The sequence below is a fragment of the Eublepharis macularius genome, chromosome 6, assembly GCF_028583425.1.
Source record: "Eublepharis macularius isolate TG4126 chromosome 6, MPM_Emac_v1.0, whole genome shotgun sequence".
NCBI lineage: Eukaryota > Metazoa > Chordata > Lepidosauria > Squamata > Eublepharidae > Eublepharis > Eublepharis macularius.
This window is the reverse complement of record NC_072795.1, coordinates 1,229,499-1,252,601: the sequence shown is the minus strand read 5'-3', so window position 1 is coordinate 1,252,601 and position 23,103 is coordinate 1,229,499. Positions and strand designations below refer to the sequence as shown.

The 23,103-nt window shown below is 50.6% G+C and overlaps 2 protein-coding genes across 3 annotated transcripts in view; both read right to left on the bottom strand.

The window, feature by feature from the left end:
- Window positions 1–1,086: 1,086 nt before the first annotated feature.
- On the bottom strand, window positions 1,087–16,542 carry LOC129331946 (probable cation-transporting ATPase 13A5). The gene is made up of 9 exons (XM_054982642.1): window positions 16,441–16,542; window positions 16,055–16,243; window positions 14,969–15,030; window positions 12,791–13,075; window positions 7,299–7,445; window positions 6,486–6,610; window positions 2,363–2,526; window positions 1,247–1,357; window positions 1,087–1,170 (listed from the first exon to the last, which is right to left on the bottom strand). The coding sequence occupies exons 1-9, from the start codon at window positions 16,540–16,542 to the stop codon at window positions 1,087–1,089; spliced, it is 1,269 nt and encodes a 422-aa protein (XP_054838617.1).
- Window positions 16,543–18,096: 1,554 nt separating this feature from the next.
- LOC129332136 (probable cation-transporting ATPase 13A4) overlaps window positions 18,097–23,103 on the bottom strand; it is a 60,515-nt gene continuing 55,508 nt past the window's right edge. For both annotated transcript variants that reach the window (XM_054982996.1, XM_054982995.1), the window contains exons 29-30: window positions 22,366–22,446; window positions 18,097–21,474 (exon numbers count right to left, since the gene is read on the bottom strand). In XM_054982996.1, coding sequence (XP_054838971.1) covers window positions 21,238–21,474; window positions 22,366–22,446 — 318 coding nt within the window. In that variant the 3' untranslated portion in view covers window positions 18,097–21,237. The remainder of the gene's footprint in view (window positions 21,475–22,365; window positions 22,447–23,103) is intronic.

The following is a 23,103-nucleotide window of genomic DNA, read 5'->3' as shown; positions in this document are numbered from 1 at the left end:
CAATCTATGAATGAAATGATTGGCAGGAGAGCAGGCCCCAGAAGAGGGACGAAGGCCAGGGCTTCACATGAAACCAAAGGTTGAGCCTAACCACGCCAGCAAGGTCACTCAAGCTACTAGTCCAGGCCTGTGTGCACCTATGTGACTCATCTGTGGCCTCAAAGAAGAACAGCGCCACTGAACCAGTACTACCTCTCCATTGAAAACTTGAGCCAAACTAAGGTGTGCGGGTGGGTGGGTGGGTGGGGGTCCAAATACCATCCTTACAAGTTGGGGAAGGGTCTGTGATTGTAAAAGTGCAAAGAAGACATTCTGCCAGAAGAAAATAGGAAGTGTATTGGCGGTGGGGGGGGGGAGGGGGGATGGAGACAGAAACATGGATAATATTGCTACTGTCATTATCACTGGACTGTGATCCTCAGCGATTCAGAAACGCACCTGCTGCAACACAGGCACAATTGCATGTGTGTGCGCACGTACATGTGTTTCTAAGCTAAGAGCAAAATTCAACCCACCTTGTCTGGAAAGTCATGAGTATTACCTGCTTCAGCTCTATACTGAGATGGGGGCCCAGGCTCATTCCAGGAAGATGAGAAGAGCCTGCAGGGGAGCCCTCAGCAGAACTCCACCCATCTCCTTAAGGAAGAAACTCCAGTTAAACTCAGCAGGGCCAGGTTGTTTCACACTTGCCTTGGGTTGGCATAAGGAGCAGCCAAAGGACGCTCATGCATTGAGGAAGGCAATGCACAAATGCCAACAGGAGGTGGAAACAACAGGACAATAAAGTGCTGAAGGGGCATGCATGGTGAAAACTGGGTGCTTTGTTCTTCAGGGTGGGAAGAACCCCTCATCCCTGACTTCTGCACAGGACCCCAGAGTCATGAAGACCGTCCCCGGAAGAGAGGCAGGTCATGCAACCATCACCTTGCCTGGCAAGGGAAATGCCCTCATCACCCCTAGGCCAGCCTCCCCAGCCCAAGTGGATTGAGAGACAGAGGAGGAGCACCAAGTGACGCGCAGGGACCCAGGGCTGCACTCTCCCCCTCCCTCTCCCACACACACACAGTCCCCATTACAGCAAGGAACCTACTCTAGCTTCTGGAACTCTTCCACCAGGCTGGACTTCTGCCCTGGAGACATCCTGGCAAACACGGTCCCATTCAGAAGGACCTGTCGAAAGGCAAACGTGCCGCTCACAACCCCGAAGTGCTGACTCTCCAGCAGCCGGTTGCCCCCCACAGCTTACCTTTGGCACCAAACCGCTGAAGTGTTTCATGAGGACCTGGTAGGACTTCCCATTCAAGGCAAAATGGAACTCCCTGGGAACAGCCGTGTCCTCAATGGAAATGCCCAGATCCTGGAAATCAGGGGAGGATTACTCCAAGGGGCAATCCCCGCCCTGCGCACCGGTGCAAGTGGGAAATAGAGCAGGAGGGGGGCTGTTCCGGGCCTGACTGCAGCTCAGGTCTCCCCTCAAGTAACAAGCACGTAGCCAGTTTCTGGGAAAATCCACACCCATCTCCCGCCTTTCCTCCTGAAATGGGTTTTTTCTTGTTCATCTGGCTGGGCAATCGCCTTCTCCTTTTACAAAAGGATTCAGGGCCCTTAAATTGCTAGAATCTGTTACAGAGGGCATGCGTGTGAACCTGGGAACGGGCGCTCTGTGGGCAGCTGCCACTCTCAGAGGGCCTGATCCTAGGCCTTAAACACGGTTGCCGCTGTCTGTGTCTATCCTTCCTCTACAGAGAAGCTGGCAAAGATGTGCCATTGGCTTTTCTCTGCTGTCTGGGTTGGTCTGGGGTGTGTGAGGGAAGCAGAGAGAATCTGCCTGGGGGGGGGTCCCCTGGTCATTCTTAGCAGTCCCATCATTCCCTCCCTCCCTCCAATAGATGTAGGGCTGGATTCAAAACAAGACTAAGGAAGACGTGAAGAGGGTGAGGTGAGGCTTTTCTCAAAGCTTTGCTGAGGCCAGGGCACCCCCCCTATGGCTGGCATCAGGGAGGGGACCCAGGGCCCCACTCTGCAGGCTTCATCTCAAGTTTCCTTGTTTGCACCAAACTGTCAATCAGCATTCCTGCCCAGTGCTGCATGACAAGAAAAATCTGCACATCTGCAGAAGCGGCTGGAGCTTGGAGCTCTCACTGAAGGCAAGGAGCAGGCATGTGTGGCCAAAATGCCTCCTGGGTACCTCCCCATGAAAGAACGGGCCAGGGGTTCAGCAGGACAAGGCTCCCTCAAAGCTCCTGGGGGGCTAGGAAGCATGGCCCTCGGATCCCCTTCCACAGTGTGGAGGCACCCCAGTTCTTTGCATCCCAGGGAGTTGATTGGGGCGGTCAACACCCTCCTGGATTCCCTAACTTACTTTCTTTTCCCCAGAGTGCTGATGCATGTCTTCCACTAGCTGCCAGCTAATGGATGCTGGGATGGATCCCTCCGGCTCACTTGCTTCCACGAGGATCACTCTGCTGCTGCTGGAAACCATCCCAGAGTTCTTAGCGAGGGTGACGGCCGTCTGCAGATTGTCACCTGGAAAGATGCAGCAGGGTGGGTTTCAACTACGTTTTCAGTGACCCATTGGTCTGTATCTCAGAACTAAAAAAGTCCAAGACTTTCCAGCCTTGCTGGCCAATATCAGCCATATCAAAAAGAGAGAGAGAGAGAGATCTAAACTCTCCTGTAAACTTGAAGGCTCATTTCTGGCATGTTCTTAGCCCTCAGAGTGATGAGGAAAATCCTAATGCCATAGTCAGCCAATAGAGGTCATAGTGCCTAGCCAGAGGCTGCTGAAAGGGGCGTGAGACGGATCCTGGCTGGGCCAGAGGAAATAAAGTCATTCAGAAGAATGGGCTGGAGCAAAGTAAGAATGGGCTACTCAGCACTGCACGAGGGAGAGATGCAGGGGGGTATGTGAGGGATAAGCACCAAGACGGACTCACAAAAACAGAAGGCTGGACTCTGGAGGAAAAAGCAATTTGAGCCCCTGCAGCTGCTGGGCCTGGCCACAACACAAGGGGAGCCGCTGAGGGTTGTGGGGGGGGAGCTGCCTCAAGGACAACCGCGATCATTCCACACCATGAGGCGTGGTGCAATTTGGGAAAGCATCAGAGAGAAAATTCCCTATGATATTTTTCTTTCTTTTAGAACCACTGATACACTTTATAAGAAAAGGCTTTATTCATTCAAAATGTGCAGTATGAAAAATTGTATGAAAGACAATCTTCCGTTGGATAATGGCAATTCCTATGTATACTATATTTGTTGGTTTTCTTAATTTAAAACGCTTTAATACCTTCTTTCTACTGAACCGAGGGCCCCCACAGCTAAGAACAATTAAAACCAACTTTAAATACGCACACAAAATAATAGTTGAACAAAGCACATAAACGCATATATGGACAGATGCCCTCCACCCTAGAAATCACACTGATAGTCCAATAACTGGAACTGTCTATGAACTGGAGCCCATCTGCAAGTTCCTAGACAGCAAAAAGGAAAGGGGCGAGGGGGGAGACATCAAGGCCCAAGCAGAGAACACTTCAGGGCTTCCAGGTGCAAATGGCTCTGGCCCAGGCGAGTCAAGGATTTGCCATCTAACACCTCTGCTAGAACGGCACACCTAAAGGGGCAGCGGCCGGGAAAGCTCAAAAGTTAAATTGTATGTTCTTCCCCCTGAGGCAGGAAAAGAAGGAGATCACAAATTCTCAGGATGGGAGGAATAATCTCTTTTATGTGCTTAGCTTTTGACTCTTTCATTGTGTCCTGGCACAAAGCACGAAGACTAAACCCCTACTTTGGGGCTCCCTCTCGACTACACGTGAAGGGACAATAGGAGACGCTCCACCTCTGAAAACTAAGGCCATGAAGGACTTTTAAATGCTGCAATTTCAAGGATCACCAGCCTTGACTAGCAACGTATTTATTTATTTAACAGTCTGCCTTTCTCTCTGAGATCCAAGGCAGATTACACAGTGCAAGTGAAAATACAATATAATCAACAGCTAGGGCATTCATTGGCCCTCAGCTGCATAGCCCAGGTGAGTCTGATCTCACCAGATCTCAGAAGCTAAGCCGGGTCAGCTTTGGTTAGTAATTGGATGGGAGACCTCGAACAAAGACTAGGGTTGCAGAGGCAGGCAATGGCAAACCACCTCCGTTAGTCTCTTGCCATGAAAACCCACCCAGGGGTCGCCTTAAGTCAGCTATAACTTGACAGCATTCTCCACCACAGGGCATTCACTGAGCAAAGTACAATAACAACCATCTTTTCAGACATTCAGCAAAAAAGATACAATAGGGTATGGAAGCAAAAAAGTTTGGGAAAAAAGCATAAAGCCTAGCAGAAAAATGAAATCTTTCTGAAACCAAGCACAACTAATGTACATGGCTTGTTTAGCAATGTGGAAACTCCCTAGTAGGTGTATGTCTACATCAGCAGACAGTGCCCAAGAGAGTAGCATATAGCCCCTGTCCCTACCAAAGCATCTATCTGAGCTACTTCTTACGACACAGTCTCATAATCTGGACAGAAAGCCCTCCTGAATAATTCAGTCTTGCATAGTTTGCAGAAAGCCAGGAGGGTGGGAGCTTTCCTGACCTCCTCAGGCAGTCCATTCTGCAAGGAGGGGGCCACCACAGACAAAGCACGATATAGTTCAGGATTTACAGCATTGCATGTTATCACCTTTTCCTTGTATCCTTGCACTGCCTGAATGCTTGTACAGGCAATGTGTTCTCTTTTTATTTTTGTTTATCAAACTTTCATATATTGTAGAGGTTGGAAGCCTCATCTCTGTAACACAGTAGGCCCGTTTAGTTCTGCTTTCTGGAGAGCAGTAAAGGGGAGGGGGAGCGGTTGAGCTTGCTGTCCTTAAAATGCAAAAGTGTGATACATCACTACTGTACTGGCTGGCATAAGTGAAGCAGGAGACACAGCAGCGGTGCAGATACAGAGTGCTGGATGTACAAATCTGCCCCGCAGGAGATACACTGGCAGATTTCTTGTTGGCAGCAGTTAGAAAACCCCTGGAAGTAAGGGGAATGGTGGCCAGGCTAGGTGGAGACCCAAGATGACAGCAGGGACTTTTCCAGTCTCCTGGGTCCCGAGGGAATGAAGCTTGCAAACCCTCCCTTCACAAGATAAACAGGAAGGAGGATCAGTGAGGGAATGCCGAAGAAAACAGACAAGTGTTCACCCGCTGATCGAGAGGAATAGAAGAAGCTCTTTGGGACGGATATTCATAATTTTGGTGCCACAACCAATAAGGCCCTTTCCTGGAATGCCACCCATGTAAGCTAAGACTACGACCAGAGTGGCAGGTAGGTTCATTTGGGAGTATATAGTCCCAAATATGCGGGCCCCAAGCTGTATAGGTCTTTAAAGTTCAACATCAGCACCCAGAACTGAGCCCAGGAGTACATTGGGAGCAATGGGATTGGAGTATAGGCATATACGACTTGTTTTCAAAATTGTATTTATTGCTTAAATGTGAATAACCATGGCAACGATTACTGTGCAATAATGTGACTGATGCTAAGAAATTTAAGAGCTCAGAGCTTTCCATATTATACATTTAAATTTGATATCCAAATATGCTCAGAGTCGTAAGTATCACTAGAAGACGCTCTGGAAACTGCAGGTCTTTCAGAATGCAGCTGTTAGGCTCCTGACCAATTCATCATGGTTTGCCCATATGCAGCCTATTTTACGGTAGCTGCATTGGCTTCCAATTGGTTTCCAGATCAAGTTCAAGGTACCGGTTTCAAACATTAAAGCCCTACAGTCTGGGGTCATCATACCTGAAGGATTGGCTCTTCCAATATAACCCCCAACGAAAGCTGCATTCTTCATCTTGTGGCTTACTGGTGGTGCCTGGCCCCCAAGCAGCTTGTCTCTCCCACTAGATTGAGGGCTGTCTTTGTGGTGGCCCCACCGTGGTGGAATGCTCTGTCCAACAGTGTGCGTGCCCTGCAGGACCCATCTAGTGTCTGTAGGGCACGCAGGGGTGAATTTTTTAAGCAGGCTTTAAACCAGCTGTGATATAGCATGGATTCTGTGCCAACTATTGGTTGTATTTGTGAGCGATCATAATTTTAATATATTTTTAGTTTTAATACATAGTATTTATCCTTGTTTTTAATGTTGTAAACCACTACAGGCCTTATTGGACAGAAAGGCAGTATAGAAATCTAATAAATAAACTCTTGTTTCTATGTGAGACTGTTTCTGACCACATATACTCTCTTCTTTGCTAACGCACATATACTTCTATATTCCATAAATAAGCCATTTAGGACACATGTTTATGCTACATAAGTGATGCATTTTATATTGCTAAATCAACAAATAAGCTTGATAAGAAACTAAGCAGTTAATACATTGAATATATTTCAAATTCTCTCCAAAATTACATTCCCACCCCCACAAAAAAACTGGGAGTGTTTTTTCTTTCATACCTTCCAAATTTCTAAAAATCACCCATCATTACCTGTGACCATCACGCTCCGGATGCGGGCACCCATGAGTTCCTCCAAGACGGGTTTGGTCTCGCTCTTCAGCCGGTTCTCCATGATGAGAAGGCCCAGGAAGGTCAGGCCAGACTCCACCTCCTCCCTTGGGCAGGTCAAAGGGAACGAGGGGAGGGTCATAAGGGACAAAGGGCACGGGGGCCAAGATCCGGCCACCCCCACTCTGGCTTTGGCCCTCTGTGGCCGGATGCCTACCTGAGAGTCTTATTACTTAGGAAAGAGAAACTGGAAGCTGAAAGTCAAACCCTTGCAGTAACTGAGAGGCAGCAAAAGCAGCCCGAGGAAAGGTGAGCACCTGACAGGTCAGAGCCATAGCACAGAAGAGGGGAACATTGGCGCCCCCTCAGTGCTCCTTCATGGCCTAAAAAAGCCCCTTCTGGGGCTTTAAAGTATCAGAAATGTGAACAGTCCAATGGGCAACAAGTTCACTCCCCCAGGGCCGGACCCACAGCCCCACCCAGATCCTCCCCTCCTTCCCCAGCTGGCTGTCCAGTCAGAGCCACAGACTGGTGTCCTGTGAATCAGGCACTGAAGAAAAGGCTGGTTGCATGGGCACATCAGGCACCCTAACCCTTGGAGAAAGGGGGGAGGACATCTTGCAGGAAGTAGGTCTGGGGGCTTAGGTCTACATACTCTAACTTGTCTTGATTGAATGCACTAAAAACTCGGCGGGGCCTAAGGGCCACTCTGCCCGTGAGCAGAGCTGCTGCTTCCTGTGGCCCTGCCCCAGACAGCCTCCCCCTTGGCTACGGGAGAATCCCAGCAGGCCTCACCTTTCCAAGCCATCCAGATCTGCACCCTCGCCCATGGCCAGTGCCTTCTGTGCCAGCGCAATGACTCGGAAGCCTTGTGATGTGTAGACTTTGAGCTCCTTTACAAAGTTCCTTGGAACTGTCGAGGGGAAGAGGAAGAAATTCCCGCTAGAGAGAGAAGCGCACAGGATGTGGAGTCTGGACTGAGGATCACGGCGCCACTCCGTCTCACGGTCACACAGCATCCGTCCTTGAGGCACGCTTGTGTTAGAAATAACAATGTCTGGTGTACTGCAGCAGCAAGAAGTAAGAAGAGCCTACCATGCAGGGGGCAGCAAGGATCACTTAGTTAGGACAGTGAGAGTAGCACCTCTCTTGTTTCCTGGGGGTCATTTCCTTGTCTTGTCTCCTATTGGGCTAAACAGGGCAATATCCTGCTTCTTCTCTCTCCTGCCACACTTCTTCTCTCTCTCTGCAAGATGTAGTCAGATAGCTAGGATCTATCTCTCCCCTTTCCCTCAAGTATGTAACTTCCTCAAATAAAGCTTTTGCCTCTCTAACCAGCTCGGCGTTTAATTCCGCAGCGTTGTTTAACACTCGCTCTAACAGGGTTATGGGCCCAGAGGCAATTAACGCAAGCTGAAGTTAAGAGAGAGCAATAAAACTTCTGCCGTAGCCGCAGGCTAAAGTACAGAGGGCAGACAATAGAGGAAAGATGGCTGACTCCTACAGTGCACAGCAGGGGTTCCAGGTTGACCGACTACAAGATGGGAGAAACTACGATCTTTGGGCAGAAAGAATAAAAGCGCACCTCATACAATTGGACGTCTGGTCTGCAGTAACAGATGAAAAACCGACTGGAGATCCACAGAAGGAAGCCAAATGGGTCAAGCAGGACAATAAGGCAAGATCTATTATCATTAATGCTTTAAGTGATAAACAATTGATAAGAGTAATTCATGAGCCCACTTCTAGACAAATGTGGAAGTCTCTTCTAGAAATAAACCGTCAAGAATCAATTAAAACTAAAATTTTGCTAATGAGGCAATTGTATCGGATTCAGATGAAGCCACAGCAACAACTGAAAGATCATATTGCAAATTTCATGGAATTAACACAGAAATTAAGATCCCTTGGAAAGGAGATCCAGGATGAGGATCTAGCTATAATTTTGCTAAACAGCCTTCCTCAATCTTATACAAGCATAGTACATGTTTTGGAAATGAGAGAAAGTCTAAGTTTAAACTATGTACTTGCAAGACTGCAAGAGGAAAGTCTTAACAAACAATTTTATAAAAGTGAGCCAAAAGAGCTAGCTTTAAGAGTCAGTTCAAGAAGTGATTTCTCCTGCAGCATCTGCAGAAAGAAAGGACATTTAAAGGAAGACTGTTGGTTTCGTGATTCACAGAGAGTGAGCAAACCGCCACGAGGGACGGAAACAAAAGGCTTTAGGAATGCTAATGCAGCCATTAAGTCACCTAATGCCGATGGCCAAAGGAAAAACAGATCTGATAAGAATTGTTTAAATGTTGGTAAAAATGATCAAAGCATATGCAAATGGGCAATTGACAGTGCATGTACTAACCATCTTTGCAAAGATGAGAAGTTTTTTAATGAGATGAATGACAGTCACGAGAAATTGTATACGGCAAATGGAGAAGCTTTAACAGCGCGGGGACAAGGGACTGTATCTGCATGTTGTGCGCTACCCAGTGGCCAAACTAGAGAAGTGCAGATCACTGATTGTCTATACGTACCTGAAGTTAAGACTAACCTATTATCTGTATCTGTCATGGCGAAGAAAGGAATTGAAACTGTATTCAAAGGAGAGAAATGTTTTATTAGCAATGAAGGTGAATTAATTGCACAAGGCACATTAGAGGATGGCCTGTATATGCTGGATTGCTCTGAAGGCGCAGTGAATTTAATTGAAAAGTGCACTCACAAGAATTGTACTAGTCTTATCCATAGAAGGCTTGGACATGCTAATATGGATTATATATATCAACTTGAAAGGCAGAATCTGACTAATGATTTGCAAATGAGAAAATGTCCTGATGCAGAGAAATGTGTTTGCTGTATTCAAGCCAAAGGCACAAGACCTCCTTTCACCAAACAGAGTGAGAAGCAGACGACAAGACCACTGGAGCTGATTCACAGTGATGTCTGTGGACCCATGGGAACAGAAACACCCAGTGGAAGTAAGTACTTTCTGACTTTTACTGATGATTTTTCAAGATTTACTGTGATTTACCTGCTCAAGGAAAAGTGCCAAGTACTGGAAAAATTCAAAGCGTACCTAGCAATGGTGCAGAACAGATTCCAGAGAAAACCAATGGCTATCCGCACAGACAATGGAGACGAGTACGTGGGGAAGGAGATGACAAGCTTCCTAGCAGCTGAAGGAATAGAGCATCACCTGACCGTGCCATACACCCCCGAACTCAACAGGATAGCGGAGAGGAAAAATCGTTCTCTCACAGAAATGTGCAGGAGCATGCTGCAAGAAGCACAGCTACCTCAAAAATATTGGGGAGAAGCTATCAACACTGCTGCCTATCTGCAGAACATGCTACCTACAAAGGGTGCAAGCAGCACACCATTTGATCTGTGGTACAACCGCAAACCCAATGTAAGGCATCTGAGAGTGTTTGGATCAAAAGCCTACACTTATGTTCCGAAGAAAAAGAGGTCTAAGATGGATCCCAGAACAGAAGAAGGCATATTTGTTGGATATGCACTGGGATGCAAGGGATATCGAATCCTCAACCCAGAGACAGACACGGTGAAGATCCGCCATGTGGTGCACATTGATGAAAAAGAGAAGGCAAGCAAGCCTGACACCAGAGAGTCTACACCAAAGGAAGCTGATGCAGCACAGCAGCCAGAAATTGTGCAACTCTGGGACCTGATTGAGACACAAGAGACACCTGCAGAGCCCACAGAAAGAGAAGGGGAAGCAGAGCCAAGTGTCAGACGCTCAGACAGAATAAACAAAGGAGTTCCACCACTGAAATTCTCTTACCTGGCAAAAACAGAAGCTGTACCAGAACCTTCTAGCTGGGAAGACATAGAAGGAATGCCAGCAAGAGAAGCAGAGAAATGGAGAAAAGCTGCAAAAGAGGAAATTGACTCTCTGATCCAGAACAAGACATGGATTCTCACAGAACTACCACCTGGAAAAAGGACAGTAGGATGCAAATGGATTTTCAAAACCAAACTTGATGCAGATGGAGAAGTACAAAAGTACAAAGCAAGACTAGTTGCAAAGGGATATTCCCAGAAGTATGGAGAAGACTATGATGAAACCTTCGCACCAGTAGTGAAACACACTTCAGTAAGAACACTACTGAGCATAGCAGCCGCAAGGAAGATGCATGTGGAGCATCTGGATGTGAAAACTGCTTTTCTTCATAGAGAGCTGGAAGAAGACGTGTATATGACACAGCCTCCTGGATTTGAACAGTCCAAAGACAGAGGACTTGTATGCAAACTGCAGAAGAGCATTTATGGACTAAAACAGGCTGCAAGAGCCTGGAATCAGAAACTGAACCAAATGCTCATCAAAGAAGGATTCAAGCAAGGCGGGGCAGAACGCTGCCTGTACTCAAGAAAGAAAGACAACAAATGGATTTTTATTCTGATTTATGTAGATGATATTCTCCTTTGTTATGAAGATCAACAAGATTGGGATGAAATAATTCAGCACCTGAACCAAGAGGTTGAAGTAAAGCGTCTTGGAAATGTCAGCTTTTACCTTGGAGTTCAAATAGAGCGAGAGGAAGATGGAAGCTATCTTCTCAATCAAAAACAAAAGATCATGGATTTCCTAGACTACATGGATATGAAAGATGGAAAACCAACATGTACTCCAATGGAAACAGATTTCCTGAAACAAAGTGGAAACAATGAACCTCTGAGAAACATCAAAGTATACAGAGAAGCAATTGGAAAACTGCTCTACATAAGTACAGTGACCAGACCTGACATAGCAGCAGCAGTTGGAATACTGTGCAGGAAAAGTGCATCACCAAGAGTGAATGACTGGCAAGCAGTCAAAAGACTGGCAAGATACCTGAGAGGTACTGCACAACTGAAGCTCAAGCTACCAGCAAGCGACAATCCCAGGCTAGTGGGATTCATGGATGCTGACTGGGCAGAAGACATCACAGACAGAAAGTCTACCAGTGGACGAGTATTCTTTTATGGTGGAGGAGCAATCAGTTGGACAAGCAGAAAGCAAGACCTAGTAGCGGCATCAACTACGGAAGCTGAATACATATCAGCAGCAGAAGCATGCCAAGAACTCAAGTGGATTCTACAACTATTAGAAGACTTTGGGATAAATGAACCCAAACCTATACAACTCTTTGAAGATAATCAATCTTGCATAAAGCTTGCAAATACAGAAAGAATTGGATCAAGAACCAAGCACATTGACATAAAGAATCACATTGTGAGAAATATGCAAGAAGAAGGGCTTGTTGAGCTACAGCACTGCCCTACAGAAGAAATGATAGCAGACATCTTCACCAAGCCACTTGCCAAAGAGAAATGTCAAAGTCTACGAGAAAGACTGAACTTTGTGGACTTTGTACACTAGACATTGAGAAGGGGTGTTGGAAATAGCAATGTCTGGTGTACTGCAGCAGCAAGAAGTAAGAAGAGCCTACCATGCAGGGGGCAGCAAGGATCACTTAGTTAGGACAGTGAGAGTAGCACCTCTCTTGTTTCCTGGGGGTCATTTCCTTGTCTTGTCTCCTATTGGGCTAAACAGGGCAATATCCTGCTTCTTCTCTCTCCTGCCACTCTTCTTCTCTGTCTCTGCAAGATGTAGTCAGATAGCTAGGATCTATCTCTCCCTCTTTCCCTCAAGTATGTAACTTCCTCAAATAAAGCTTTTGCCTCTCTAACCAGCTCGGCGTTTAATTCCGCAGTGTTGTTTAACACTCGCTCTAACAGCTTGTACCCAAGGGGCACTGCCCCAGGGGAGTCCCCATGCAGTGTGGGAACAGCTGTACCAGGGACTCTTTCTCCACAAGGTGTGGCTAAGGAAGCTGGGGCCCACATACGCTCTCAGGCTGTCCAGTCAGAGGATACCCAAAGGCACCCCCTGCCTCTGCTCTCTCTCCCTCTCTCTGCACCCCTTTCACAAGCCAGGAGAGGGAAATGGGTGGCTAACCCTCCTTACAACAGTCTTCTCATCTGGACATCTCACGGTGGGCTTGCTAGCAAATGAGTGGCTTAGAAGATGTGCAACTTCCTGAAGCCTGGCCAAGTAGCCTGTGGCACATTAGATGCAAGCTCTTGAGTAGGCAAGAATGTGGCAAATCTCATCCAAATGAACTGGCAATGGTTGCAAGAGGGCATGTGGGTTGCTTTGCTTTAGCAAGCCCAGCCCAGCCCAGCCCAGCCCAGCCCTGCTTGGCAGCACCTGCCACAGCATGGCTGAAAGGAGGCTTGGCGGCACCCGCCACACACTCCAACACCAACCTTAACCCTGTCCCTCTTACCCGACCCCACGGCCCACCCCACTTGCCAGCAAAGCGGAAAGGCTGGGAAGAGAGACAGCCCTTGCTTGCAGCTCCTTCCCTTCTGGGTCAACCGACTTCTTCTGCCTGTACAGCTGCCAGGTCAGAGGACTCACCCAGCCGGTGCCCTCAAACGTCTTCAGGTCCAGCGGATCTCCCTGAATCTTCCCCTCCAGAACCAGCAGCGAGTGGCAGGTGGCCATGGCGATGCAGAGCGGCCCCCAGGGCAGTGGCGAGCCGGAGGAGAAGCTGTGGACATTCTGGAAGCTGATACAAAGCGGAGGAGCTGCCCTTGGTTGCTTGGCAGAGGGAAGAGTTTAATCAGCACACAGGGACTGCATGCTCAGGGCCTGGCTGCTAACCAGTGGGCTACATCCACTACAAAGAGGAGACATTGCTCTGGGGGCGCACATAATCGCTCCGTTCCTTGATGAGTCCAGGAACTGATACCTCCGCCATGCACCCAGGCCCACGGAGACACGTGGACATTTGTAGAGTGGCAGGGCCAGGCAGGCTGTCCCGGAGCTGGGTTGGGCCCTACTGGCTAGGTGGGCCACGTTAATTAAATCTCTTTGCAGTAACATTTACTTAAGAGCCATTTTCTCCCTGCCCTGTGGCAGACCTTCAGGCATGTGGGCTCCCCCCTCCTTTCCACCTCAGTCATTGTGGTTGTGAGATGGTGACAGTCTTTCCTGTGCTTCGCTGTCTGGGTGAGGAGCAAGAGGGTTTGGGGCCTCCCTGGAAAACAGGCACGGGATACTGGGTGTCTGTTGCAGAATTCTTTCATGTGTGCAGGCTGAACGAAGGCCCATTCTGCAGGCTGGCTGAGCTGGGGCTACCTCTGGCTTCTGGCTCTGCAGAGGATGTGGCTGCCCTCCTGACCGGCTCTCAGCCCTGGGCTGCTGCTGATGGAGCTCCTGCCCCAGCCCTGGGTCAAGCAGCTCCAGCCAGGATCTCTCCAGCCAGGATTTTAAGAGAACCGCCCTTTTTGTTAGGCACGCGTGAAGAAACATCGCCGCCTTGTCCGGGTTGAGTGATTTAAGTGCTTAGGGGTGTTCCCCATGGGGGCTTTGAAATAGACTCCTGAAGAAGCAAGCGTGAAATCTGCTTGCAGCCGGCCACAGATTGAGGGTTATGCAGGAATGAGGTTTACTGCTGCTTTTACAACTGACCTCATTATTGTTATACAGGAGAAGGTTACGCAGAAATGAGATTTACTGCTGCCTTTACAACTCACCCCACGAGAGTTTTGCAGGGGTGAGGTCGACTGTTGTTTTTATAACTCACCTCATGGCAGGAAAGCCTTTTTACTTTATATTTATGAATGTATAAGAGAGAAAATCTGGAAAGTAAAATATGTTTCATCAAGGATTTACCCGGAAGTTATGGACTATTTGGAGAATGCTCATATATGAAATGTTGCCTTGTATGGACTTGTATGGACATTTGTGAATGGATATTTATGAATTTGTTATATTGTGGGAATATTTATGAATTGTCAGCACTTTGCACTTTCAATTGCACTTATAAATTGACTCATTGTATTATAAATGGCATGAAATTGATTCTTTTGTTCCCTGTGGGATTCACCTCCCTCCTTTTTGCATCACATTCCACCTAACTTAGGCTGAAGCGGGACCCACACAGCGCTGCAGGCTTCTCTTGCCCCATCGTTCACTGGCGAGATTTCCTTGTCCACTCAGGGCCAACTCAGGATTCCCTCTCTGTGTGCAGCTGCTTGTCCCTCGGCATTTGAGATTCTGCCCAAAAGACTATTCCATAGCTGCTTTCTAGCCTTGAAGTCAGGGGAAAGCGGGTGGGAGGGGGTGTATACTGAGCAGGGAAACTGCCCGAGGAGAAAGGGCGAAGCACCCCTGCCCCACTCCAACGTTCTCATGCAGCAGCTTTAGATTTTTTAAAGGGGGGAAGGGGGAGTGTGTGTGCCCTATTGAATTGGACCCCTGCCCCTTGGGGATGGAATGAAGGTTTGCATTCTGAAGTGTCTTGCTTCCTGATCTTGAAAGACAAGGTTTGGTAACAGAAGCTGAAAGCTCAGATGTGGACTCCCCCGTCCCCTTTGGTTTCACTTCAAGACTGCAGAAGAGTCCCGCCTTCCTTAAAAACTCCCCCCCGCCCCGGCTCGTGGCCGATGCTTCTTACCTGCCGCCTTGGCAAGGGATGGTGCCCCAGAGGTCCAGGCCATCCTCCGTCAGGGTGCCAGTCTAGATTCAGGGAAACAGCGCAACACCCTCAGGGTCAGAGGGCAAGGGCCCTGGCCCATCAGTCACTCACACAAGACCAACTGGGTTCTTCTTTAGTAAATGCAGCTGAGGCAGGGGGCCATAAGGGGTTGGGAGACTGTGGCTGATGTGAGGGCAGGGCCGGATTGAGGGGGGACAGGGGGGGTAGTCTGCCCCCGGCGCCATGAGGGAGGGGGCGCCGGGAGCCGCTACCCGCTGCTGGAGTGCACAGGCGGCAGCGCAGGCAGCCTCGCAACCCCCGGCGCTGCCTTTCGCGTGCCCCGCGGGACAGGGGGTGCATGGCAAGCCAGCCACCCCATCCTGCGGGGCAGGTTTAAGGCAGCATGGGGGGCTGCGAGGCTGCCCGCACCATTCGTTTGTGGGGAGGTGAAAGGCGCGGGCAGCTTACCAGCCCCGCACGCTGCCTCCACCACTCTGCTGTGCGTGATGTTATCGGAATGATGTCCTCACGCAGCACTGGGAGCGTGCTGTGCACGCGCGCAATGGGGTCGGACTAGGGTTGCCCCGGGCACCAGCAACCCTAGATCCAGCCCTATGTGAGGGTGGGGAGACACAGACATCTGGAGGAAATGGAACACACGGTGTGTGTGTGTGTGGGGGGGGTTCATTCCCTCACACCCACCACTGCAAGTCTAACCTCTGGTTGCTGTACCCATATTGAACCTGCAGCAGATTCCAACTGTTTAAAGTGATTACTGTCAGTTTTCTCCACCCTTAAAACAGGAGGCTGTGAAGTGGGCTACTACCATGATCCTCATATTGCCAGTGGCCAGCTGAAAGTGAGAGAGAGAGAGAGAGAGAGAGAGAGAGAGAGAGGGAGGCCTAGTCCAAGGGTTGGGGGGTCACATTTGAAGGGGGGGCTCCCCAACTCCTGCCAGGCTCCTGTCACTATCTGCCAGGGCAGACCAGGTGCTGCTCTGATCTCTCCGCTGCACCTGGGTAGACTCTCCCCTCCCCACCGGCCAGAGTGAATCTTCCCACCCACCTTGTCAAAGCACACCAGATTGAGTTGCCCGCAGATGTTGATCCTCTGCGGGCTGATGCAGAAAATTCTCCTCTTTTTCAGCCTCCTCTGGGCGTAAATAATGCCAGTGGTCAGGGCAGACGGGAGGGCTGGGGGGACGGGAATAGTTAGGAAAATGAGAGCCACGGCCACAATGTCTGACACGGATTGCTGCAGGAAGAGAGCATGCAGATGTTCACAAAAGAATGTTTATTATTAACTTTATTATGAAGAGTAGAATCCAGGTCCAGTAGCATCTTAAAGACCAACTAGATTTCCAGGGTAGGAGCTTTCAAGAGTCAGAGCTCCCTCTATTTATCATCATCATCTAACTACATAAAAGGGTAAGCATGTTTGAGACAACTCACTTTTTTCCCCGGCACAGGTACAGTGAGCCGTGGGCAACACTGCACCTCCGCCAGGATAAGCCCAGAGAAGCAGCCCTCCCAAGGAGGCCTCCGTAGGGCCATGCTGGTGTGGCAGCCTTTTCTGTCACTGCAGGGTCTTGGGAGGGGCGTGGCGCAGTAGGGGCGGGCCTCCCAGCTGCCTCCACAGCCAGTTTTTAAAGTGCCCATGGACTTTCCCTTAATCCTGTGGAAAGAACGGTTGGAAGTGGATTCCATTGAATAGATCTGAAGCTGGGGATCGGGGCTTTGGAGGTTGGCAGGGAGCTCCCCCTCCCCTCCCCCTCCCCAGCTCAAGCAGGGCTTCGGAGGGCAGTGGGCGCCTTGTCCTTCCCGCCTGTCCCCGTCTCAGGCAGGGCTGCTGAGCGTGGAGCAGACAGGCTTGCCCTTCCCGTCCCTTGCCTGGCTCAAGTACTCACTGGGAAAAGAAGTATTTCCTCTCCTGTATCTATTGCAGGAGACGCAGGGAGCACAGGCGGGGAGGTGGGCAGTCAGCAGGCTGAGCACTCCAGCACCATGCACCCAGAGCCACGGGAAGAGCGAGTGGAGAAGCGGGCAGTCACCAGGCTGACGTGCTCTAGCACCGTGCACCGGAGGCGGAGGGAGAGTGGGCAAAGAGGCGGGCCGCTGGCAGGCTGACGTGCTCCTGCACCGTGCGCCCGGAGGTGCAGGGAGAGCGGGCAGAGAGGCGGGCAGCCAGCAGGCTGAGCGCTCCTGCACCATGCACCCAGAAGCATAGGGGGCACGATCACGGAGCACGGGTAGTGAGGCGGGCAGCCAGCAGGCTGAGGTGCTCCTGCACCGGGCACCCAGAAGCTCGGCGAGCATGGCGAGGAGGAGGACAGCTGGCAGGCCAGCCATGAGGACTCACAACTTATCCCCACTAAGGGCGCACAATCGTGCCTGCGCACTGGGATAACCGGTGAGTCATCGGAAACTTGCTTACTGAATTATGTCAGAGGATCCTTAAGAGAGTCACACCTTTCTAAGGTGAACTTAGAAGGGTGTAACTGTTTAGGATTGCACTGCTAATTAGGGGTGTGCAAGGCCTGCCTATTTCGTTAAACCTGATTCAGTTTTAACTGAATCAGGAAACCGTTTTGGTATTCATGGAATATCGAAACAGCAAGCCGATTTGGTATTCGCGTTTTGGCTTGATTCGGCCATTGTTTTCAATGAGAAAACTTTCTCCCGGCTTTCTGGGAGTCTGGGGGGGGGGGCATTTTCTGTCCAAATCACACCAATCACACCCCCACAGCCCCACACTGACCCAAAGACAGCCTCCCCAACATTCCCACACCAGCCACTACCCCAGGAGCAGGCTGGCCAGCCATCCCCCATTGTTCCCTGTGATCACTGATGGGAACTTCTAAACTCTCTTTCCCAGGGCAATTCTGTACAACCCAGGGGTGCCACAATGGTGGGCACACTCCTGAGTGCGAGCTTGTCCCTGTAAAAGAGCACCTGAACCACAGACACCCTCCCCCAAATTCCCGCACCACCTACAGAGATGGCTGGCCAGCCAGCCCCATTGTTCCCTATGATGGGAACCAACTGCACAACAAAGAATAAAAAACAAGCACACACTGAATAAAGTTTTTTAAAAAATATTTTCTCACTTTCAAAGTACAAGTAGGCAAAGCATTGTGACACATTACACCAGCAGTCCCCCACACAGAAAAATAACACAACTCACTTAACATCAGAGAATCACAAAAAGACAATTCCTGTTAAAAACACTTTATTTCTTGAACAGCTTTAGGTAACACAGCAGGGGGGCACACCAAAGGGCATGCCAACAGAATCTTACACAAAAATAACACAACTCACTTCACATTAAAGAATCACCCAAAACACAATTGCTGTCAAAAACACTTTATTTCTTTAACTGCTTTAGGTTACACAGTAGGAGGGCACAACAGGGCATAAAAGCAGTCTAGTACACAAAAATAACACAACTCACTGCACATCAGAGAATCACCCAAATAAATTTGCTGTCAAAAACGGTGATGTGACTTGTTTACGGAACAAATGACCCCAAACAGAGGCAAGAAAACCTCACCAACACCCCGAAGTACCTCACCCAGTCAGACCAGTCCTGCCTGCAAACTGTCCAAGAGGAAAGATTAAATCCCTCCCCATGCCGGGCGGTGTAGCAGGATACTGTGAAATCAGCACATGGGCTCTTTCTCAGGAAGAGCGTCCCGCAGAGCCAGGGCCACTGCCGGCAAGGCCCTGAGCTGGGGTAGATCAAATCCTCCTCCTTGAAGAGACAAAGAGGAAGAACTGACGGGGAGGAGGAAACCATGTTGCTTGCGGGCTTAGGCAGGAGAGGAAGACCTTGGTTTTATGTGCTTCATTTTTACCCTGCCTTTCCCCCCAATAGGGACTCAAGGTGGCTGGCATCATTCTCCTCTCCTCCACTCTACACTCACAACCACCCTGTGAGGTAGGCCAGGCTGAGAGAGAGAGGGAGTCACTGGCCGAAAGACCCCCAGGGGGCTTCCACGGCTGAGTGGGGATTCAAACCCGGGCCTCCCAGGTCCTAGTCTGAACTCTGGACTCACCTAGTCCAACACCCTAAAACCACTTCAACTCTCAGGTCCTGCGAGGAGGCCAGGAAGGGCTTAAACGGAGCGGTGCCTCGTGCAAAGGACCTCAGAGCCAAAGCACCGTATTCCTACCAGCTGACTCCAGGCGACGGACAAGCTTAGGGGACAAGGCTGTGCCTCAGGAGTGAAGCTAACGCCTTCCTTGCAGAAGGGCCTGCCTGGGATCACTCCCAAGCATGGCCTTTGGGGGGAAAGGGCCGGCTCTCGGGCAGTGCGAGAGACCTCTGCCTGAGGCCCCGGAGTGCCCCTGCCAGTCAGAGCAGACCAGGGGGCGCCCACAGGTAGCGTGAGAGTGACCCTTGGCTTGCGGGCTGCAGAAGAGCAGTTCGGGCAACCCCTAGAAGATGGGGGCGGGGGGATCACAAAAAGATCTGCTCTAGATCTAATAGGAAAATGTTTATTTCATAGTATTTTCTCTGCATCGCTTAGCTGATAGTTTCATTTCTGGTGCTCTTCCCACACCATGTTGTGTCTGGCACAGAATGACACTTGGTGGGCTGCTGGGTGGTGGGGGTAAAGTAGCTCAGGATATTTGCCCTTACTCAGAAGTAGTTCTCGTTAAAGAAAAGGCCGGCACCCCCTGGAGTAGGCAATACAGACCTTGGCAGTCCAAGGGTCTGAATCACAACAAGGCGGCATCAGCTGCAGCTTGAACCCACCGATGGTTTTGTCATCTTCGAGGGCAGCCCCACAGAGGGTGTGCTGCAGTAATCTAACCTTGAGGTTCTCACCCCCTAAGGGGTCCCCACAACCCCCCACCCCGCCTTCAAAATCAGGAGTAGTTCAGTTTGATGAGAGGGCGCTGCTGATCAAGTGCTGGTCTTTGAGAACAAATGTGCAGCCTCCAAATGGCACACAACAGTCCTCCACTGCCATACATGGTGCATGGGTAGCAGAATGTGTCAACGGCAACCAAAGCATGGGCTGGTTTTGGACCAGGATTGATGTGCTCAGAGAGGTCTGGCATCCCCTTTCCCTGGGCCTGGTTGGTAATGGATTCATTCAGGCATGTTGTGCTTCATGGTGGATCTTGTCCTCAGAGTCTTCCAGCCACTTCATTTTATTTAAAACATTTATACGAGTGTCTTTTATAATAATAACAATCACAAAATTTGCTCTTCTCCTCTTCTAGACAGATTAGTGTCCCACTCAGAGCAGTGAACAAGTTAGTGTCACTTTTATCCCCACAATACAGCTGGGGAGCTGGGCTGAGAGGCGTGGCTTCCCCAAGGCCACCTGCTGAGCTATGGCAGGAGTGGGAGTCGAACCAGCAGAGTGCTGATTCACAGCCCAACCACCCTGCTAAAGCAACTCTTCCTGCAAGGAACTCACATTGGCAGAAATGACCCCTCCTTCTTATCCTCACAACAACCCTGCAAGGCTGAGACTGCATGCCTGGCCCAAGGCCACCCAGTGAATTCTTTAGTTCCGGGAGGAATTGAACTCAGATCTTTCTATACCACAACAGACACACTGTCCGCTGCACTGTCGGGCTCCTAGCAAAGGCAGTTTAGTGCAAAGGTGCCAGATGAAGGGAATTTCAGATCTTGGCTTCAGGGACAGGGGAAAACTGGCAACCTGGCACGACCTTCAAGGGCCTGGGAGACTCTGGGTGTTCTTGTTTTTCTCTCTCCCAAAAATACACAATCCCCCAATTCTCTTCCCAACCCTTAGGAGAGGAGAGATGTTATAGGCTAAGTGGACAGAAAGCCAGGCAGCGTGAGGGCCTGGCAGCGTGCGCACCACCCAGGGCTCGAGTCAGGCCTTTCAGGCTAAGGATGTGAGGGAACACTGCCCTCTTCTGGCCAAGGCTGCATAGCAGGATTTAGGACAAAGGGGGCTGTGGGGGGGAGTTGATTACATTCTTCCCCCCACTTCCTTCAAGCAGCCCAGTGCAGCACCAGTGTCTCTCTCCTCCAGTTGATCCTCTCAACAGCCCTGAGAGGTAGGCTGGGCTGAGGGAAAGAGTGAGGGGGACATGGTTACCCAGTGAGCTTCGTGGCAAGCAGGGACTTGAACCTGGATCTCTCCCGGTCTCATCCTGTCCTCCAACCACTGCGCCACAAATGGCAGTGCGCGGCCCCTCACAGTTCTCCTTCCTTTGGCTGGCATTAAGAGGGGAAGTCAGGCCAGGCTTGGCAAGCTGGCCCTAGGGGTGAAGTCCGGAGCGTGGCTCCTCATGGCTCTCAAAGACTGGGTTGCTGTAGGCTTCCCTGCAGGCTCCCAGGGGGAGTGCCACAGACTCTGAGAAGTCCGTCTTGCCCAGGGGGGGCCATGCAGAGTCCTTCTCCAAGGCCCTCCTCAGCCTCTGGTATGAGCTGGCGGACTGGTAGCCAACGCTTCTCTTTAAGAGCCTCCACAGGGCTCTGTTCTCAATGACCGCCTCCTAGGAGAGAAAGGGACGAGGGAGTCCTGGGTTCTGGCACGCCTGGGGGAAGCAGGTGGCAGAGGCTGCCCTCTTGCCTGACACCAGCAAACGAGAGCAAGCCGGAGACCCAGTGGCACTAGAGAAGGACAGATGCCAGAGGGGAAGAGGGTGCCAGGGACCGCTGCAGAGAGTTCTGCAGAAAGCCCGGAAAGGAAAAGTGCATTTAGTCTCCTCTTCTTTGTTCCTCATCGTGGTAACCCTGCCAGTCCCAGAACAGCCTCTGGGAGTAGACCCAGCCGCCTCCACTCTCTGTTTCAATGCTTGGAATTGGCTCTCCTGGATTAATCAACTCAAACTGCAGTTGATTAACAGACATGCTGCTTTGAAAGAGCTTCAAGAAGAGGCGACTGGGGGCCTCAGCAAAGGCACAGCAGTGGCGGGAGATGCCCAGGGGCGGTTCAGTGTGGGGGTGGGAACAGGCCCCGATTGCCACATGCACGGCACCAGTGAGCCCCAAGGAAGAGACGGGAGGCCTCTGCAGGAAGCCTCTGTCCTGGCCGAGCACCATAACCGGAGCTCTCCTCCAGTCCCGTTTGGGCACCAGAGAGGGGTCTTTGGGGAGGGGGCCTCTGTTGCTCTCTCATTCCTCCAGAGGCAGCCACAACTTCTACACTCACCAAGGTTGCCATCTCTGGCTTGGGAAATTCCTGGAGACGTTGGGGTGGAGGTTGGGGAAGCTGGGGATTGGGACACCATTGAGCCCACCGTCCAAAGCTGCCATTTCCTCCAGGGGAACCGGTCTCTGTAGTCTGGAGGCCAGTTGTAGTTCTGGGAGATCTCCAGGCCCCACCTGTAGGTTGGCAACCCCACCATCCACAGAGGCAGGAAGCAAAAAATGCATCTACTCACCTCCGCAATGAAGGAGGCGCCAAAGGTGACCAGCAGCATGCCAAGCAGGGAGATCCTCCAAGCCAGGGGGGTGCACACAAGCTGGGAGAAGGGGAGAGGCAAGCTGGTCAGGAAGCGGGAGGAGGGATGGGGCCAGGCCTGGGGGCAGGGGGGGCAGTCAGAGTGGGGGCCTCCCACCCGTCTCGAAATCTCTGCTCCCACTTTGCCTCTTCTGGAGCCTTCTGGCCTAGGCTCAGGGGGGGCTACCCCCAGGAGCCTGCCTTGTGTTCCGGCAGATGTCGGGGTACACGCTGGCCCTTTCGGGAGGGCATTTCTCCCCCCCCTCCCACGCTGGCCGTGTCGGATTGCCCCTGAGCACACGTGGCCCTTCGTAGCCAAGGCATCCAGCTGGGCATTGCTTCTTCCGATCCCTCTCAAGGGAGGACCTGAACAGATCCCTGCTGGAGGCGAGCCACTCTGCCTCAATGCTTCCCGTCCGAAAATGGGAACAGCGACGGCCTACCTCACAGGGTGGTTGTAGGGAAGCATTAATAAAGGTTGCCAAGAGCTGTGCATGTAAGCAGTGCTAAATAAATGGCAAATAGTATGAAATTATTGTGCTGAAAGTCACCAAAATAAGCTGAGCACTCTGATCAAATACTGTTAAAATAAAAGGAAAAAAATATATTCTGAAATTTTTGGATGTCCCTGAGACCACAGAGAATGTGGGGAGCAGAGGGAGAGGGGGGGGGCATTTCC

Coding starts and splice junctions, on each gene's coding strand:
- LOC129331946 (XM_054982642.1), bottom strand. CDS start 16,542: ATGGCCCTACGGAGGCCTCCTTGGGAGGGCTGCTTCTCTGGGCTTATC. Junction 13,076..14,968: donor ATCCCTTGCCAAGGCGGCAG/GTAAGAAGCATC, acceptor GCTTTGTATCAG/CTTCCAGAATGTCCACAGCT. Junction 1,358..2,362: donor AGCACTCTGGGGAAAAGAAA/GTAAGTTAGGGA, acceptor CCTGATTTCCAG/GATCTGGGCATTTCCATTGA.